Source organism: Erinaceus europaeus, chromosome 3 (genome assembly GCF_950295315.1).
Source record: "Erinaceus europaeus chromosome 3, mEriEur2.1, whole genome shotgun sequence".
NCBI classification, from domain to species: Eukaryota; Metazoa; Chordata; class Mammalia; order Eulipotyphla; family Erinaceidae; genus Erinaceus; species Erinaceus europaeus.
This window is the reverse complement of record NC_080164.1, coordinates 116818298-116831198: the sequence shown is the minus strand read 5'-3', so window position 1 is coordinate 116831198 and position 12901 is coordinate 116818298. Positions and strand designations below refer to the sequence as shown.

Genomic DNA, 12901 nt, shown 5'->3' with positions numbered 1-12901 from the left:
CCCAAATTCCCTGGGCCTCCAAGAGTCCTTCCCCCCCAACCCCGGAGCTCCCCAAGAGTAGCCCAGGAGCTCCCCGAGCCCCCAGGAGCGCTGCACCCAGCGCACGCCACACAGATCTGGGGTTCTTTCCGCGGGGTCCCCAGCATCCCCCAGCCCTCTGAGCGCGCACCCTCTTGTGCTCGGGCGCCTTTGCAGCGAGTCCCAGGGCGCACGCGTTGCCGGCGGGCGGGGCCTGCAGCACAAAGCCCTTTATTGGGGCCGCGCCTGCCCGCCGTGACGTGCGCAGAAGGGAGGTGTGTCCCCACGGCGCTGGCTCGCAGCGTGCGCGCGGCCATGGACGGCTAGTCGTGCGCGTGCTCTGCTCTCGGTCACGCGGGGCCGCCCCTGCAGAGCCCAAGCGCTGGTGAGCTCGCCCGCGCCCCCTGCCGGCCACCCGGGGAGGCGTCCGCGCCGGGCCGCGAGGGGGACGCCTGGGGTGGGAGGCCCTGACTTGGGACGCTCACCTTCCTGCGGGGGGCGGGGGTGATCGTGGGGGTGGGGGTGATGGGGGTGGTGGGGGTGGGGTGGTGGAGGGATGTGGGGGGGAAGGAGGCTTTGAGGGCCACCCTAAAGGGTTGCGTCGCTCCAGCAGTGTCGGGGAGCTGCTAAATGGGGTTGGAGAGGCTGTGAAAACATTAAAGGCTTTCATGCCTGTGACTGTGAGATCCTAGGTTGAATCCCCAACACCACTATAAATCAGAGCTGAGGGGCATCTATGTATAAATGTGGACAGATAGTTGTAAAGATGATGGCTGGCCCATGTCTACAACCTTAGGGGAACTGTGATGGATTGCAGAGGGGAGAGGAAGATTCAGAACTTTGTTGGTGGGAATGGCATGGATTCAAACCCCTGTCGACATGTAATTCTGTAATATAAAAATAAATAATTAATTAAGTAAACCAGAGCTGAAGGGGTCAGGCAGTGATGCACCTGGTTAAGCGCTCACATTACAGTGCACAAGGACCCAAGTTCAAGTCCCAGGTCACCACCTGCAGGGGGAAAGCTTCAAGACTGGTGAAGCAGGATTGCAAGTGTCTCTTTCTTCCCTTCTACCTACCTTTCCCATCTCAGTTTGTCTCTGTCTCTATCCAATAATAAATAAATAAATTAAGAGACAAAGAAAATCTTAAAAAAAAAATAAGCCAGAGCTGACAATGCTCTGGTCTCTCTCCTTCTCTCTCTCATATTAAAATAAAAATAAAGTATTCTGGAGTCGGGGGGCGGGGTAGGGCAGCAGGTTAAGCGCACAGCACAAAGCACAAGGACGTGGCTTAAGGATCCTGGTTCGAGCATCCTGGTTCGAGCTCCCGGCTCGAACCCCGGCTCCCCACCTGGGGAGGTTGTCGTTTCACAGGCAGGGAAGCAGGTCTGCAGGTGTCTTTCTCCCTCTCTGTCTACCCCTCCTCTCTCTCTCTCTTTTTAAAAAAAATTATTTATTTATTTATGAGAAAGATAGGAGGAGAGAGAGAAAGAACGAGACATCACTCTGGTACATGTGCTGCTGGGGATTGAACTCAGGACCTCATGCTTGGGAGTCCGATGCTTATCCACTGCGCTACCTCCCAGACCACTTCCCCTCCTCTCTTGATTTCTCTCTGTCCTATCTAACGACAACATCAACAACAACAATAACTACAGCAACAATAAAACAACAAGGGCAACAAAAGGGAAAATAAATAAGATAAATATTTTAAAAATTAAGTACTCAATATTAGAAAAAGAAAAAAAAAAAGAAAAAAAGGTTCCAGGTTCAGTCTCTAGCACCACCAGAAGATAGAGGTGAGCACTGTTCCATATAAAAATATCGGGAGATATAGCATAGTGATTATGCAGAAAGGCCTTGATGCCTGTTGCTCTAGAGGTTCCATGTTCAAACCCCAGTACCATCAGATACCAGAGTTGAGCAGTGTTCTGGTAAAAAAAAAAAAAAAAAAGAAAGAAAAGAAAAAATTCCTGGAGAGGGAGTCGGGCAGTGGCGCAATGGGTTAAGAGCACGTGGTGCCAAGCGCAAGGACTGGAGGACTGGTGTAAGGATCCTGGTTTGAACCCCGGCACCCCACCTGTAGGGAAGTTGCTTCACAAGTGGTGAAGCAGGTCTGCAGGTGTCTGTCTTTCTCTCCCTCTCTCTGTCTTCCCCTCCTCTCTCCATTTCTCTCTGTCCTATCTAACAACAACGACATCAATAACAACAATAATAACTACAACAATAAAACAACAAGGATAACAGAAGGGAATAAATAAATAAATATTTTTTAAAAAATTCCTGGAGAAATAGATCGAGGTAGTGCTGCACTCACTAGGTACTCAGGCTCAGGATTGGAATCAGAGATTGTAATCCCTCTAATACTCCACATCCTTCTCATGGGTTGTTTAATAATTTGGATATATATTTCTTTAATCACTTGAAAGTCACTCACTGCGTTGCTGTCATTGCAGGCAAAGTGAGTAAGAGTGGCTGCCTGGTTCCATCACACATCTACACAAAGAGATCAGCTACAAGAATTCACTCACCATGGCGTATGGCTTGCCAAGAAGGAAAACGGTGAAGAGTCTTTTGTGGGGCAGTTGTTATAATGTGTAAGTATTTTTATCAAAGTGACATTGATGGCGATGGGAGTGCTTCTGTTTTATTTGCATTATTATTATTGGTGTTGTCTGTTAGTAATTTAATGATGGCTTACAAGGGAGTTTCCCTGTTAAAATAAAAAGCGCAGGCCGGCATTTCAGGTGTCTGGATACTGATTTCTTTTTCCACCTTTGACTGGAGTACTGCTCATCTCTGGCTTACAATGCTGTGGGAGATTAATGCTGATACCTCTGAGCCACAAGCATAACCAATGTACCCTGGTTATTTTATCATTTTCATTTTTTTTTTAAGATTTTATTTATTTATGAGAAAGATAGGAGGAGAGAGAAAGAACCAGACATCACTCTGGCACATGTGCTCCTGGGGATCAAACTCAGGACCTCATGCTTAAGAGTCCAAAGCTTTACCACTGTGCCACCTCCCGGACCCCATTTTGTTTTCTTTTTCTTTATTGATAGGAATTGAGAGAAATAGAGAGGGAAGGGAAAGGTGGGAGAGGGGCAAGAGAATGAGAGAGAGAGAGACCTAAAGCACTGCTTCACTGGTTTTGGAAACGTTCCCCTTGCAGTTGCAGATGTTGGGGGGGGGGTTGGAACCTGGGTCCTTGTGCACAGAAAGTCTTTATAAATCATCTGACTTGATTAAAAATATTTTGTGCAACAACAAAATCGACCTTAAAAGAAAAATTAAAAAAAAAAAAAATCCCATTTCTAGAGCATGAAAAAAAATATTTAATTTATTTATTTTAGTAACAGAGAGAGACTGAGAGAGGGAGAGGGAGAGGGAAAGAGGAAGCATGCAAGTGAGCCAGCTCAGTCCACTGCACAGCTCTGGTTTGCAGTGGTGCTGGGGATTGAACCTGGGACCTCATAGCCTTAGGCATGAATGTCTTTTGCAGGACAATTATGCTGTATTTCTTGCTTTTAACTTAGTCTTTTTTAAAAATATCTTTATTTATTTAATGGATAGAGACAACCAGAAGTTGAGAGGAACTGGGAGATAGAGACAGAGAAAGACTGAGAGATACCTACAGCCCTGCTTCACCACTTGCAAAACTTTCCCCCTGCAGGTGGGGACCAGGGGCTCGAACCCAGGACCTTGTACATTGTAACTTATTCTCTTTATTTATTTATTGGACAGAGACAGCCAGCAATTGACAAGAAGGGGGAAGGGAGATAGACAGGAACAGAGACAGAGAGACACCTGCAGCCCTGCTTCACCACTCACAAAGCTTTCCCTCTGCAGGTAGGGGCTGGGGGCTTGAACCTGGGTCCTTGTGCATTGTAATATGTGTGCTCAACCAGGTGCGCCACCATCCAGCCCCTTAACTTGGTCTTTACAAGGCACTTTTAAATAAAGAAGAAGGAAGAAAGAAAGAAGGAAGAGACAAATGGAGGCTAGGTGGTGCTAGGGATTGAACCTGGGACCATGGAAGCTCAGACATGAAAGTTTTTTTTGTATAATCTTTATGCTGTTGCCTCAGCCCATAAAAAGTGACCCATTTATGGTTAGCCATGATAGATGTGGAACTTGTGTTTTTCTCTCTCTTTTGCTCTCCTCCTCCTCCTCCACCTCCTCCTTTTCTTCCTTTCTTCTTCCACTGGGATTTTTCTGGGGCTCTGTGCCTGCCTGCACAATTCTACCACTCCTTGTGAACTCTTTCTCCTCCCAGATAAAGAGTGAAAGTCAGAGAGGGAGAAGAGAGAGAGAGAGGGAAGGAGAGACAGCACAGAACTACTTCACCTCTTATAAAGCTTCCCCATCCATTTTGGTGATGGTGGCTTGAATCCCAGTTCTTGCACATGATAAAGTGTGAGCTCTACTGGATGACCTATCTGCCAGAACCCCCCCCCCCACAGCTCTTAATTACATTCCTTTAAAAAAAACTTTATTGGGGGGTAGATAGCATAATAGTTATGCAAAGAGACTCTCATGCCTGAGGGTCCGCAGTCCCAGGTTCAATCCCCCGCACCACCATAAGCCAGAGCTGAGCAGTGCTCTGGTGTTTCTCTCTGTGTCTTTCTCTCTCTGCATCTCTCTCAAAAATAAATAAAATAATTATAAATTTTTTAATTGATTTTATTTGATAGACCAGAGAGAAATTGAGAGGGAGGAGAGACAGAGAGGGGGAAAGAGACAGAGAGATACCTGCAGCCCTGCTTTACCATTCATTAAGCTTTCCCCCTGCTTGAACCCAAGTTCTTGGGCATAGCAGTACTTGCACTTAACCAGATGTGTCACCACCCAACCCCTTAATTGCATTCATTAAAGTTGTGGAAGTTGTAGCAAATTGGATTAACTCCTGGGAGACTATAACTCCTGGGAGTCTATGGTTACTTAAAGCAATAACTTTCAGTGTCTGACTGCTTAGGTGCACACATTACCATGTGTGAGGAGTCAGGTTCTAACCCCCCAACTCCCATCCCCACTCTCTACCTGTCGGGGAAGAAGCTTCACCAATAGTGAAGCGAGTCTGAGATGTCTTTCTCTCTCTTATCCTCTCTTTCTTCCCTTTCCATCTCAACTTCTGTCCTGTCAATTAAAAAAAGAAGGGAGTCTTGAGGTAGCACAGCGGGCTAAGCACACATGGCAGAAAGCTCGAGGTCTGACTTAAGGATCCCGGCTCCCTAACTGCAGGGGAGTTGCTTTATAGGCAGTGAAGCAGGTCTGCAGGTGTCAGTCTTTCTCTCCCCTGTCTGTCTTCCTCTTCTCTCTTGATTTCTCTCTGTCCTATCTAACAATGACGACATCAATAATAACTACAACAACAATAAAAAACAAGGGCAACAAATGGGAAAATAAATAAATAAATATTTTAAAAATCTTTAAAAAAAATGAAGAAGAAAAAGGAAAAAAAATGGTAGCCGGAAGCAGTGGAGTCATAGTGCAGGAACCAAGCCCAGGTGATATTCCTGGTGCCCATAAAAAAAAAAAAATAGGGGAGTCGGGCGGTAGCGCAGCGGGTTAAGCTCATGTGGTGCAAAGCACAAGGACCAGTGGAAGGATCCCAGTTCGAGCCCCTGGCTCCCCACCTGCAGGGGAGTCGCTTCACAGGTGGTGAAGCAGGTCTGCAGGTGTCTGTCTTTCTCTCCCCCTCTCTGTCTTCCTCTCCTCTCTCCATTTCTCTCTGTCCTATCCAACAACAATTACATCAGTAATAATAACTATGACAATAAAACAACAAGGGCAACAAAAAGGGAATAAATAAATAAATATTTAAAAAAATAGGACTAGGGAGATAGCACAATGGTTATGCAAAGAGCCTCATGCTTAAGGTTTTGAGGTCCCAGGTTCAATCCCTAGCACCACCATAAACCACTGAGCAGTGTTCTGGGGGGAAAAAAGATAAAAAAAAATAACAAAGCTTTATGCATCAAATAAGAAATAAAGCAGTAAATTCCTTTTTTTCTTAATGTTTATTTTCTTATTTATTTATTCCCTTTTGTTGTTTTGTGTTGTAGTTATTGTTGTCGTTGTTGTTGCATAGGACAGAGAGAAATGGAGAGGGGAGAGGAAGACAGAGAGGGGGAGAGAAAGATAGACACCTGCAGACCTGCTTCACGGCCTGTGAAGTGACTCCCCTGCAGGTGGGGAGCCGGGGCTTGAACCAGGATCCTTGAGCCGGTCCTTGCGCTTTGCACCACGTGTGCTTAACCTGCTGCGCTACTGCCTGACTCCCCCAGTAAATTCCTTTTTTTGTCTCTAAGGTTATTGCTGGGGCTCAGTGGCTACATACTATGAATCCATTGCGCGTTGAGGCTATTTTTCCCTTTTTTTGTTGCCCTTGTTTATCTTTGTTATTATTATTGTTGTTATTGGATAGGACAGAGAGAAATCGAGAGAGGAGGGGAAGACAGAGAGGGAGAGAGAAAGATGGATACCTGCAGACTTGCTTCACTGCTTGTGAAGCGACCCACTGCAGGTGGGAGCCAGGGGTTGGAACAGGATCCTTACGCCAACCTTGCACCTCGCACCATGTGCACTTAACCACTGCGTACTGCCTGGCCCCCAAATTTCTTTCTTTCTTTTAAAAAAGTTCTTAATTATCTTCATTTATTGGATAAAGACAGACAGAAATCAGGAAAGAAAGGGGGTGATTATATATACATATACATACACACACACACACATATATATATATGGAGAGATAGATAAATAGATAGAGAGAGACCTGCAGCACTGCTTCACCACTCACAAAACTTTGCGGTGGGGACTGGGGGCTTGATCTGGTCCTTGCATACCGTAACATGTGCACTCAACCAGGTGCGCCACTCGCCCCCTAAAGCAATAAATTTCATTGAGGTTATGCACTGCATTGCATTGTTACAGAGGTTTCAGTTGTGAAATTGATCATTGTGTATATTCTGTAAGTTCACCACGAAAGGTCCAGTAAAGGTCATATACTGGCCTTCCTTCCTTCCTTTCTCCCTCCCTAGAGCACCACTCATTTCTGGTTTATAAAAGTATCAGGGATTAAATCCTGGGACCTTGGATTCTCAGGCATACAATCCTTTGCATAACCTCCATGCTATTTCCTGGCCTCATATGGTGACTTTTGTGTGTGTTTTTTTAAATTTTTTATTTATAAAAAGGAAGCATTGACAAAACCATAGGATAAGAGGGGTACAACTTCGCACAATTCCCACCACCAGACCTCCATTTCCCATCCCCTCCACTGATAGCTTTCCTATTCTTTAACCCTCTGGGAGTATGGACCCAAGGTCATTGTGGGATGCAGAAGGTGGAAGGTCTGGCTTCTGTAATTGCTTGAATTGAATATGGGCGTTGACAGTTCGATCCATACTCCCAGCCTGCCTCTCTCTTTCTCTAGTGGGAAAGGGCTCTGGGGAAGTGGAGCTCCAAGGCACATTGGTGGGGTTGTCTGTCCAGGGAAGTCTGGTCACATCCTGCTAGCATCTGGAACTTGGTGGCTGAAAAGAGAGTTAACATACAAAGCCAAACAAGTTGTTGAACAATCATGGACCTAAAGGCTGGAATAGTGCAGATGAAGTGTTCGGGGGGGAGCCCTCCCTTTTGTAGATAGCTAGTAGGCATATTTTAGTTATATTTCAAAGGGCCTTTAGCTATACTAGTTTTTTTTTTTTTTTTTTGCCTGAGCCTGAAATCTGATATGCAGGTGGATCCAAGTTATTGTCTGGGGAAATGATGCCATGGCTGGGAAAAGGACCAGAAAGCTGGATTAGGGAAGAGAGTAGCTCCCTAATATGGGGAAGGGGTATAAATATTGTTGACCGTAAACCCCATCGATTTGATGTGATCTGAGGCTCATAATTAGTTTAGGAGCCTGTGTGACCTCTGCATCCCTCTAGATCTGAGCTCACATTCTGTGGTCATGAGTAGGAACATTCCATTCTGTCCCAGTATCGACCCATCTCAGGTGTAGCACAGAGTATATTGTCCATCCTCCTTTGGAGGATGGAACATTCTCTATCATTGTTGATCCAAGTTGAGGTCAAGGTCCTATGGGGGCCCACAAAGGGGTCTGTTTTGTTGTTTCTGATAGAAATGACTGGTAACAATGGAGAGAGGGATTTATTCGAGTTCTAGGCCCATCAAGTCTGTTTGGGAATCTCAGGACTCCCTGATTAGGGGCCCAGCTGGTGGAATGGCCTGATAGGACTAAAGAGATATGGTCACTTTTCAGTCTATCTTTACATTATTTGAGCTAAGACTTCTGCTCCCTGAGTAGACTTGCAACTCTGGAAGATCCTGAATAGTTGCTGTAAGCTACAAGGTCTTGTGGGAAATGGAACTGAGAATAAGATGCCTTTTGCATATTCCTCAGCAGATGCTGTATATGTAGCTATGGAAATCAAATTAATATTGAGATTTTACTATGATATAAGTTAAAATATTGTGCTCTAGACAGGAACCTTGGGATCTTGCACTACTTACAAAGACCTGGTATGAAAACCTAGCCAAAATGAAGCTGCCTTTCTTGGAAGAAATTTCATTTGGAAATCTTGTGCGCCTGAAGAATTGTAAAGCTGTTGCAGAAAGCCTGTTCCCTTCTGCAGAATGTAAGTTCTGTGAAGACTATTAACACATTGTGGGGTTTGGTGGTGGTTGACCCAGTAGAGTGTTCACATTAATAAGCTTGAGGCTTATTCCCACCTACAGTGGGGAAGCGTTGTGAGCTGTGGAGTAGTGGAGTAGGTTTCTCCTCTCTGCCTCTTTTTCTCTATCTTTCTTTCACCCTAAGTAAATAAACAAGGCTGCCAGTAATGGCAGGTTCCAGGCCACAGCAGTAACCCTGGTGGCAAAACAATAAGCTATAACACATTGATGATTATCTTTTTTTTTTAAAGTTAGAGATTAGAGAATTTTTTTGAGAACTTTATTCAATCTGATAAAATAGAGAGATACTGGGAGAAGGGAAAGAGAAAGACAGAGAGATACCTCTAGCCATGCTTCACCACTCATGAAGCTTTCCCCCTGCAGGTGGGACCATGGACTTGAACCTGGGTCCTTGTGTTTGGTAATACATATACTTAACCAAGTGAGTCACCAACAAGCCCCAAAGGGAGTATTTTCTTCTTCTTCTTTTTCTTTTTCTTTTTTTTACCATAGCACTGCTCAGCTCTGGCTTATGGTGGTGTGGGGGATTGAACCTGGGACTTTGGAGCCTCAGGCATAAGAGTCTCTTTGCATAACCATTATGCGACCTACTCCTACCCCTGATCACTTCTTAAAAATTAATTACTTTTTTCACTCTCATCACCAAAGGTCTCTTTTCCTACCCCCTCCCACACAGATAACCACTAGAGTTCTCCCACAGTCTTGAAAATGGGTTGACATTTTCTTTCCACATTTGTATATTCAATTCTCTATATTCTGCATATGAGTAAAACCATTCTGTAGTTGTCCTTTTACCTCCTTAATTGCTTCACTGAGCATAATGTTCCCCAATTCCATGTACTTTATCCCAAAGGACACAAGAATCATCCCTTTTTATTGCTGCATAATAGCACATTGCTGATTATCCATGTATGGTCTTGTATTTATTTAGATAGACAAATATTGAAAGAGCACGAAAGCTTCTTTCAATGCAGTGGGGGCGGGTTCGAACTTGGGTCGTGCACATGGCAAAGCAGCATACTATCAAAGTGAGCTATTATTTCACTAGCCCTAATTCTGCTTTTTATCAGAGAACTGTTTATGCCCACTGCTACCCATGTCCCCAATCTGAATAGCCCTGCTACCTTGTTCAGTGCTCCAGCGTGTGAACCTTGCCGCGGGAGAGGCCTTGCGTTTTGACAGAACCAAGCCTGGTGCACACCCATGTCATCAGGATGGCCGGCTCTGTCTTCTTTTTCAGGCATCAAAGTGGAAAGGGACTATGAAATAATACGCCTGAATAACCTGAAACGCCAAGAGAAAGCAGCGGAAAAGATTCAGTGCTCTCTCAGGGAGAAACCCGTGGGTTTGCGGAGACCGCTACCACCCAAGTGCGAGTTTCCTAATTGAAGCTGGACTCTGCATTCTGCCTCCTGGGGTCGAAGGGCTGCAGGTGCACTGGCTGGGGCTTGGTGCGCAGGCGCGGATGTCCTTGCTGGGCGAGCTCGTCCGGTCGGGGTTAGAGGTCGCCCAGTCCCTGGGACCAGTCTCACTCTTGTCCTCTCCTGTAAACAGGCAGCCACGCGGTAAGTAGATGTGAATACAGCTGGGATGAGCCATTGGTGCTCTTTGTGTTTTACAAAATCATACTCAGGAAAGAGGAAAACCCTTGTAAGAGCTTTCCTTTCTCCTTCCCTCCCTTCCTCTCTTTCACAAAGTTTTTGTTTTATTTAACTAACATTTAAAAAAAGTTTTTATTTATTTATTTATTAATGAGAAAGATAGGAGGAGAAAGAGAGAGAAAGAACCAGACATCACTCTGGTACATGTGCTGTGGGGGATTGAACTTCAGACCTCATGCCTGAGAATCCAGTGCTTTATCCACTGTGCCACCTCCCGGAAAACTTAACTAACTTTAAAAATTATTATCATGTCATATCATATCAATCACCGGAGTACTGTTCAGCTGTGGCTTATGATGGTACAGTGAGTTGAACCTGGGATTTTGGAACCTTAGGTATGAGAATCTCTTTGCATAATCATTATGCTGTGTTTTTAAAATGTGCATGGTTGAGGACCTAAGGAAGGATACCGAGAGAAAGGTGTGAGAGAGAGAGAGACTTGCAAACTGAAACTTGCCTTTAGGAAGACTTGTAAATTTTATTTTAGTAACATGACAGCTTCCAATTTTTGGTGAAGTGTCATTTATGATTCTCATGGGATATGGAATTTTAAGACTTTTTATGGAAATAACATTACATGTTGACAGTTTATAAGTTTCAGACATGTAACAGTACATATCACATGCACATGCTACATTAAGTCCACTCTGAACATCCTGTTCTGCCTTTCACCATGCCACTGGCCTCTTTTACCTGAGTTACACATTCCCCATCTGCTTTCCCTTCTGGTAACGCCTCTTACAGTGACAAATAGCAGCCGGAGTCCTGGGTTTGCGTGCCTTGAGTTCCCAGGCTCAATCCCTGGCACCACATATGCCAGAGCAATACTCTGGGTCTTCCTCTCTCTCCTAAAATAGTTATATATATATTTTAAAGTAAGATAGCAAGGTGACTTTTTTTTTTTTTTCTAAAAATTCATCTTCTTTCTTTGGGTTACCTTCACATTGTCTTTATGGGATGTCTATGGAGCATGTGGGATAAAGACATCTGTAAATGTGACCCAGAAATACACAGGAAATGAGAGAACAGGGAATCGATGAGCCTGAAGGCATTGGGTTTGCAAACAGCAATTTTTCTAAAATTTGGGTCCAATAAAGCACACTTGGATATGAAAGGTTTTTTTTTTTTTCTTTCTACCAAAGCATTATTCAGCTGTGACTTATGGTGCTGCTCAGTATTATACCTGGAACCTCAGAGTCTCGGGCATGAAAGCCTTTTGCAGAACAATGATGCTGCCTTCCTAGTATGGAAGTTATATTTAAGCACAATTTAATGCTTACTAGCTGATTCAGTGGTCATTTGAGAGTCTTCTGGTATCTTAGTCCTACAATGAAAGACACCACTGGGGCCGGGTGGTGGCTCACCTGGTTGAGCGCACATGTTATAATGCACAAGGACCTGAGTTCGAGACCCCATTCCCCACCTGCAGGGGGGGAAGCTTCAAAAGCAGTGAAGCAGTATTGCAGGTGTCTCCCTTTCTTCCCTCTCAACTTCTGGCTGTCTCTATCCAATAAATAAATAAAGGTAATACAAAATTTAAAAAATATATAAAAAAAGAAACATACCATTATGGATTTTTTTTCTTTTTTAAAAATATTTATTTTATTTATTTATTCCCTTTTGTTGCCATTGTTGTTTTATTGTTGTCCTGGTTGTTGGATAGGACACAGAGAAATGGAGAGAGGAGGGGGAAGACAGAGAGGGGGAGAGAAAGATAGACACCTGCAGACCGGCTTCACCGCTTGTGAAGCGACTCCCCTGCAGGTGGGGAGCCAGGGATAGAACCGGGATCCTTACGCTGGTGCTTGTGCTTTGCGCCACCTGCGCTTAACCCACTGCACTACAGCCCGACTCCCTTTTTCTTTCTTTTTAATAGCAATACGTACTTTTGTGCTGGTTAGTCATTGTCATCATTGTCCTTATCCTCTTCCTTCTCCTCCTCCTCCTCCTTCAAGATGTATTTATTATTGAGAAGGAGGAAGATAGTGAACAACAACTTCACTCTGGCACGTGCTATGCCAGAGATTGAATTCAGGACCTCATGCTTGAGAGTCCAATGCTTTCTCCACTGTGCCACCTCTTGGGCCTCATGCTGGCTGCTTCTGTGAGTGTGACCTGGACATATTACTCTACATCTGTGAGCTTCAGGCATCTAGTGGTGATATGGAGATGGTAATGGTACTTGCTTTGTGGGCAGCCAGGAAGCTGAAATGACAGTTACTCTAGTGTTAGCTGTCAAACAAGCATCACCACCCTGTGCTCTTAAGACCTCAGAAAATGAATTCTATTGGGCTGTGTCTGTTGACTTTCTGTGGAAATCAGAAGCCTTGAACCTTATTCTGTTTTCTTTCATTGTCATCATTATTGGGGCTTCACCGTTCCAGACAGGCTTTTTCAGATGGAGAGAAATAGAGATGGAGAAGGAAAGACACCTTCATTGAAGCTTCCTTCAGTGTGGTGGGGGTCAGGCTTGAACTTGAATCTGTTGCAGAATTTATCCCCAAACACAAGACC

General features: G+C 44.6%; 1 protein-coding gene across 1 annotated transcript; it reads left to right on the top strand.

Annotated features, from left to right (window-relative positions):
- Positions 1-328: 328 nt before the first annotated feature.
- Positions 329-10210, top strand: C3H4orf36 (chromosome 3 C4orf36 homolog). Its single transcript, XM_007531379.2, has 4 exons — positions 329-403; positions 2477-2617; positions 8514-8668; positions 9967-10210. The coding sequence occupies exons 2-4, from the start codon at positions 2553-2555 to the stop codon at positions 10113-10115; spliced, it is 369 nt and encodes a 122-aa protein (XP_007531441.1). The 5' UTR covers positions 329-403; positions 2477-2552; the 3' UTR covers positions 10116-10210.
- The last annotated feature ends 2691 nt before the right edge of the window (positions 10211-12901 follow it).